Below are 8,219 nucleotides of genomic sequence, written 5' to 3' on the forward strand. Positions count from 1 at the left end.
ACACATGTTTCAAAAATTATATGTACTCTACTCCAAAGGAATAAGAGATGCTGGTTTATACATATGATTTTATCATCAGGGAACCATATTACAAATGCTTGTGTGTCTGTGTTTGACTCCACCACCATCGCTTGACAACCGATGTAGTTACGTCCCCTGTAACTTAGTGGTTCGGCAAAAGAGACCGATAGAATAGGGTTGATTTGTTCAATTAAAGTTGGTGCTCCAGCATGGCCATGGTCAAATGACTGAAACCAATAAAAGAATAAACGACTATATATATATATATATATATGTGTGTATATGTATTTATGTATGAATGATGAGGAGGTGCCAGTGGCACCTCCAAGGACAATTTTGTTGACAAACTAACCAAATCTTTGCTTTTTTTACAGGTTCATTATGACTTTGGCTTGCGGAATATTTTATCTGTGCTAAGGACACTGGGAGCTTTTAAAAGAACGAACTCCCAAGACAGTGAATCAACAATTGTAATGAGGGTTTTGAGAGACATGAATCTATCCAAGCTGGTATGTTCATTTTTGTTGCATTTTAGATTATGATTACTCAACCTGGTATTTATTATGATTAGTTGACCAGGTGTTTATTTTATCGACCATTGAAGAATAAAATCAACTTCAACATGAATTGCATGAGAACCACAAATCATAAACCTAGAAAAATGATTTTATATCTCTTTTGTTTTATAGATGTATGAATGAATTATATATAGATTCATGCACACACGCATACATGCATGTGCACAAGCACAAATACACACACATATATATGTATGCATGCACACACACACATGCACGCACAAACACACACATATTTTTTTATTAGGAGCAGCTGTAAAATAATGTAAACATCACTGATGTCATGTACTTAATGTATGTGTTTTGTTCAGGAGTGTTTTTCCTCATCCATTGTCTTAAAGAGACTTCACTTTTCCATGCTTGCATGGGTTGGAAACATACTCTTGGAGTGGTTGATGTTAGGAAGGGCATCCATTTGTAGAAACCATGCCAAATTAGACTGGAACTTAATGCAGCTCTGCAGCTTACCAGTTCCAGTCCAACCATCTAACCCATGCCAGCATGGAAATCAGACTAAATGATGATGATGATGATGATGATGATGATGACGACGATGATATGAACTATGGGCTTCTTTCAGTTTTTGTCTACCAAATCCACTCACAAGGTTTTGGTCAGCCTGCAGCTGTAACAGAAGTTATGAACATGGTTCTCATGGCTTCTGATTTTAACTCATTGGAAGTGTTATCATCTACATGTTTTGTTTTGGTGTAAAAGATGGGTTACAGCAAATACTCTGCTCAATACCACAGATTTGTTTGTCAGTAGCTTGAGCATAACCAATTGAGCATGTCCCTAGGTGACTGATGACATGTGCATCTCTGATCACAAGTAGGGGTAGTGAGGGAGCATCATAGGCATGTGTTGAGAGGACCCTTATTCACTGGCCTTTTGAGCAGGATCGGCTACTCAACCTGAAGAAATTCTAACTGGGCCCCACCTGCAAGGTCGTGAGCTGTTTATCTTGATATGAGATCACCATGTTGTGCACATACAGTTGTGATGCATGTACCTAGTGTACCCTTATCAGACATCTGGTCATGATGGGTATATTGGACTTTGTATATTCATACTCCTTTGCCACTTTGATGACATGCACTGCTCTCTCACTCACACAACAACAACAAAAATAATAATAATAATAATTTTCCATACAGATTTTAAAGTTTTTAAAATTTATACATTCAGATTTTATACTTTACAAATAGGAGTGGCTGTGTGGTAAGTAGCTTGCTTACCAGCCACATGTTTCCGGGTTCAGTCCCACTGCGTGGCATCTTGGGCAAGTGTCTTCTACTATAGCCTCGGGCCGACCAAAGCCTTGTGAGTGGATTTGGTAGACGGAAACTGAAAAAAGCCCGTCATATATATATATGTATGTATATATATATGTGTCTGTGTGTCTGTATTTGTCCCCCTAGCATTGCTTGACAACCGATGCTGGTGTGTTTATGTTCCAGTCACTTAGTGGTTCGGCAAAAGAGACCAATAGAATAAGTACTAGGCTTACAAAGAATAAGTCCTGTGGTTGATTTGCTCAACTAAAGGCAGTGCTCCAGCATGGCTGCAGTCAAATAACTGAAGCAAGTAAAAGAGTGAAAAGAGTAAAACCACTTGAAATATCTCTAGTGTTCATATTTCAAGTGTTTATTACTCAGAACCAAAATTTGATGTTAAAATTTATATTTATAGTATTTCATTTATTATTTCAAATGTTAGCCCTGCCTGTTGTTGTTTGATGCCACATTTCACCTGACCATTGCTTGTTTCTATGTTTCACTAGACAGTGCTGTTGCTGCTATAAAATCTTCGCTGCCATATAAGCTGTTGCTTGTATATTGAGATATAAACAAGTGAAATAAATTAAGAAAATCTTTTCAAAGTGAACACAGTACTAAAATTCTCTTTTGAAATAGGTACTGGCAACGAAACTGAATACTTAGATGTTCATATTTCACTTAAGAATAATAAATACACCACATGAGTATATAACAAAAACCACAATAGCAACTTCTACTTAAATGCACAAAGTAAATGTCTGGATAAATATAAGATATTCATTATTAAATTGCTGCTCAGAAGAGCACATTTAATATCATTGATCATTACATTACATCAGAAAGAAGTTATACATATGAAACCAAACATAATCAGTAATGGCTACTAGTAGACATAACTATTTATGACTTGAACAAAATTAGTAACAGTACCATCTCTAAAACACAATCTATTATACAACAGACATACAGTCTACAACAAAAATGAAATGAACATACATTATAAAAACAGATAAAAGAGTTTTAAAGAAGCTGTAGGCAAAATAGATACTACACCAAACTTAAACAGACCTTAGATATCATAAACCGATAAAAGTCCAAACCTAAAGCATTGACTTTCAAGAAATAGCAAATATAACAATACCAAAAGCAGATCCAAGAAGGAATACCACATTTATATCAAAGTTGTTTTGGCAAAGTCTCACATGAAAAGTAACTGAAGTAGCACAAGAATTTACTTTGTCCATTCAACAGTTGCCAACATCATAACATACTCAGTGGAAATTGTTTATTGTTATTAGTTTGGGATGAAGCTGATAACATTTAGCAAAATATAGAGGTTGCGATCCACTAACTTTGATTACAATATCCAGTTGATAACATTATCTGTGATTATAAGTGACTTCCAATCTGATATGTAAGTAAAAGTTGTATGATTTTGTGAGACAATTGACAAAGCAGCTCCAAATGGGTTCACAGAACACAAGTATTTAGAAATCTACCAAAACTGTCTGAAAAAGAAATATAAATATAATCTATAAAATTACAGATACTCAGTGTACAAAATAATAGAAGTTATCTTCATTTCCACAGCAGATCCTGTTTTCATTAGACAAGTAACAGACAACCTGAGACAGGACTATAACCAGTGAGCATTCAAAACAATGCATGACATATCTCTTTTACTCTTTTACTTGTTTCAGTCATTTGACTGCGGCCATGCTGGAGCACCGCCTTTAGTCGAGCAAATCGACCCCAGGACTTATTCTTTGTAAGCCTAGTACTTATTCTATCGGTCTCTTTTGCCGAACCGCTAAGTTATGGGGACGTAAACACACCAGCATCGGTTGTCAAGTGATGCTGGGAGGACAAACACAGACACAAACATATACACACACATACATATATATGACAGGCCTCTTTCAGTTTCCGTCTACCAAATCCACCCACAAAGCTTTGGTGTGCCTGAGGCTATAGTAGAAGACACTTGCCCAAGGTGCCACGCAGTGGGAATGAACCCAGAACCATGTGGTTGGTAAGCAAGCTACTTACCACACAGCCACTCCTTTAAATGAATTTTGACATCAAATCTCGTAAGTGAGGAACATTTGAAATATAGACATTCAAACGTTCTTTGTCATCTCCTCCATAAGTTTCATAGCCCTGCAATCAGCCTTGCATCACTTGTTATCACTTGTCTATACCACTGCAGTCTTCACCCTTGCACACTACATCTGATTCGTCTTCTGTGAAGTATCCTTATGGTTGGGAGGCGAATATAGAATCATATTCAATGCTGATCATTAACATCCACTCAAATTGTCTCCAGATCCACAGAGTTCTTGCCTGAAACCAGGCCTTGACATATGGTTAAGAAGTTTACATTGCAGCTAGATGGTTTTGATTTCAATTCCATTGTGTTGCACTTGAGCAAATGTTTGTCACTAAAGCCTTGGTTTGAATAATGCCTTGTGAATGGTATTTAGAAGATACAAATTATATGTGTGCTTTTTATCTTTAACTTGTTTCAGTCATTAGACTGCAGCCATGGTGGAGTACCACCTTGAAGAACTTTAATTGAATGAATCTGCCCCAATACTTATATTTTTTTAAGCCTGATACTTATTCTATCAGTCTCTTTTACTGAACAGTTAAGTTACAGGGATATAAACACACCAACACCTGTTGTCAAGTGGTATTGGGGGACAAACATGGGCACACACACACACACATATATATATATATATATATATATATATATATTTATATATGTGTGTGTAATAATATTAGGGAATAAAAATTTTATTCCAACCTTACAGACAAAAATCAGTATAATATTATACCGGGTTTCCTAACATATAATATATATGTATATAACTAATTTAGAGACGAACCACCACTCTACAAATCAGTCAACTCAGAACCCGTCCAAATCCATGCTGTGAGGCATATACCATCTTAATATATCTAATGTTTTACTCTAAAAATTTAAATTAAATAACATATTACATAAATAAATCATAGAAATAAATCATAGAAATATTAGTTTAAGAAATTTAAAAGGCAAATTTATAAATTGGACAGTAAAAATTAATACAATAATATACAGTATGGAAGTATAAATGTAAAAAGTTAGTGCTAGTACATAGACTACATGCGTTTCATGGCTGAAATAGGGCTATATAAAATCATAAGCAAATTCTATCCGAGTTCATTAGAACGGGGAAATGATTTAACTCCCAAAATCAGTCATACTTCAGGTCAAATCCTTAAGAAAATACCTAAAATCATTCAAGGAATAAATATAAACATGAGAAATAAAAATATATATAAAGAGACAAAATCTGTAAACTAATCCCTACATTAACGGTATTAATATAATTATTAAGAGTTACAATCTAAAAATATTATAGTAAATAAGGTTAAAACATTATGGAATAAGTAGATAATAGTAAAATAATGCGTTAGTGTACAAAGTTACTAAAAGACGGATGTCAATATTCTTTATAAAATTAAAATAAGAAGACATGACTTATCTGCCGGCTGGTAATTTGTAGATTAAACCCAAAATGGCTGTGCTATAGAATTTATACTAAAAGGTCACGTGATAAATATGGCGTCTATTACCCAGAAGTACATGTGTATTATAATTACTAAAATAATAACGAAAATATCGAAAAAGAAAATCTACCTAAAATAAAAAGTTTCTTGAGGATTAAAAATACTAAAATACTTAAATTTGCAAATTAACGCAGAGTAATAACTATACACATACGAAAATTCTATATGACGTAAATAATGCTATGAAAATTAATACTGAAAAGTCATGTGATAAACATGGCTTCCATTACTACAGGTAAGTACGTGTTATAATTTCTAAACTAAAATAATAACGAAAATATCGAAAAAGAAAATCTAGCTAAAATAAAAAGTTTATTGAAGATTAATAATACTAAAATACTTAAAACTCTCAAATTTACGCAGAATAATAACTATACCAAATACGAAAATTATATATTACTTAAATAATGTTATGAAACATTGTAAAAGACTGCTCATATTATCGTTGAATACTTAAAGTAAAGGTAGTTATATGTTCCAATTTAGTATAATATTGTGATGATTAAAGTGTATTCTAAAGCTAATTTGATGTATTTTACGATACTGATCATAACTATAAGTTGGTACCTAATACTAGGTTTAGATGAATAAATTAGTTGTCTTAACTTATTATATAAGTAACTTAATTTATGTCAGCATTTAATATTATGTTCATCGTGGGAGTTAATTTTTTATTAGCTAATAATATCTCTTTAAATTCGTTAGTACATAATAATCAGAATTTATTCCCTATCCTATATGATTTAGCCTTGCAAACTATTTCCCATTTTAACTCGTAAGTTACTATAAGAACTGTAACATTGCCAACATTAAAGATGTGGAGAATACCAATTATATAAGCTCTAAATTTAAAACTAAAAGGGAACCCCCATATAATAGGGAAATTCAGTCTCTGGAAGACAAAATTTAGAAGGTGGTTAAAAACATTAAGTTTAAAAAGTACCGAAAGAGACATAATGAATACTTAAGAAACTTACACTCTAATGGTGGAGGGAACCTGTGGAAGAGGTAGACTCAGGAAGACATAGGACGAGGTGATGAAGCACCATCTCTGAATGTTGGGCCTCATGGAGGCAATGACAAGCAGCCAAGACCTTTGGTTATATGCCATGCTTGAGAAGACCTGTCAAGCCATGTGAGATCATAGTTGTGACCAATGCCAGTAGTGCGTGAATGTCCCATTAAAATCACCCTTCAAACATTGGACAATATACTGTGCTTGTAAAGACCTGTTGAGCCAAGTGAAATCATAGTCATGGTCGATGTCGGTGCCATCTGACTGGCAACCATGCTGGTGACACGTAAAAAGCACCTCATGGAGGCAGTGACAGGTGACCAAAACTTTTGGTGATATACCATGCAGTGTAGACCTGTGAAGCCAAGTGAGACCATAGTCATGTCCAATGACAGTGCCAGTTCAATGGCACCCATGCTGGTGGTATGTAAAAAACACCTACTACACTCGGAGTTGGCTTTAGGAAGCGAATCCAGCCATAGAAACCTTGCCAAATCAGATTGGAACCTGGTGCAGCTGCCCGGCATACCAGTTCTCAGTCAAACTGTCCAGCATGGAAAACGGACGTTGAATGATGATGATGATGTATCATATATCCCAAAAAGAAGCACATGCTAAAGAATAAGGCAGTAATGTATTTATAAGTAGTTAAGTCTGTGTTTGGTCATAGAGTGACCGTATCCAGCCCTGGAGCCAACTGAAGATGTGCAAGTAATGTGAGTACAACCAACATCCTAAGCCTGAAAGTATATCGAGTCATCTGGGACAACCTTTAAACGATACCTGTACAACCGCAGGTTCTCTTTCAGCATTCCAGAAAGTTGATTTGTCACTTCCCTGCTCAGCCACGTGTGGGACCTCAAAGATGAACGGAACCCATACGATATCATATGCAGGGTCTTAGAGCAGCCAGGACCCTACATTAACAGGAGCAAATACTGGCTACACAAAAACTCACTGAAACCTGGATCACAGAACACTTGCCAGGAAATTTACTGTCCTTGCATCCATTTCAAATGCTACCTGCTGCAAGCATGGGATTCCCTATTCTCCAATCAGTCCTACAAGGGTCCTTACCATCTAAAATCAGCCCAAGGGATAAATCCACGTCCCCTTTTTTGGTTCACAAACACTAATCTAAGGGAGATAACCCATCCTCACTGACCCTAGATTATTTATTCTTTGGTGACTTACTGACCACATGATCATAACGGATTTCTGCCTCCCATAGGAGAAGAGTTACTTTTGCCTTTGGCTTTAGAGTCTGACACTTTGTGGATGCAAAACTATTGGTCACTCTATGACCAGACATAGACTTAACTACTTATAAATATATATATAATTAATAATACCCTTATCTGGTGGTCAATGAGGAAACTTGGGATAGAAGAATGGTTAGTGAGAGCTGTGCGAGCCATGTACAAAGATGCTGCCAGTAAGGTGAGGGTTGGAAATGAGTACAGCAATGAATTCCGGGTAGAGGTAGGGGTCCACCAAGGTTCCGTCCTCAGCCCCCTCTTATTTACCATAGTCCTCCAGGCAATCACAGAGGAGTTCAAGACAGGTTGCCCCTGGGAGCTCCTCTATGCTGATGACCTTGCCCTAATTGCGGAGTCACTATCAGAACTAGAGGAGAAGTTTCAGGTGTGGAAGCAAGGTCTAGAATTGAAGGGCCTTAGAGTCAACCTAGCTAAAACCAAAATCCTA

General features: G+C 35.8%; 1 protein-coding gene across 1 annotated transcript in view; it reads left to right on the forward strand.

The window, feature by feature from the left end:
- The window catches only part of LOC106877714 (dynein axonemal heavy chain 5), a 444,169-nt gene that overhangs the window by 157,619 nt on the left and 278,331 nt on the right, over positions 1-8,219 (forward strand). Inside the window, exon 41 of the mRNA XM_052971252.1 lies at positions 396-530. Within this exon, the coding sequence (XP_052827212.1) occupies positions 396-530 (135 nt within the window). The remainder of the gene's footprint in view (positions 1-395; positions 531-8,219) is intronic.

This window comes from Octopus bimaculoides, chromosome 10 (genome assembly GCF_001194135.2).
Source record: "Octopus bimaculoides isolate UCB-OBI-ISO-001 chromosome 10, ASM119413v2, whole genome shotgun sequence".
NCBI lineage: Eukaryota > Metazoa > Mollusca > Cephalopoda > Octopoda > Octopodidae > Octopus > Octopus bimaculoides.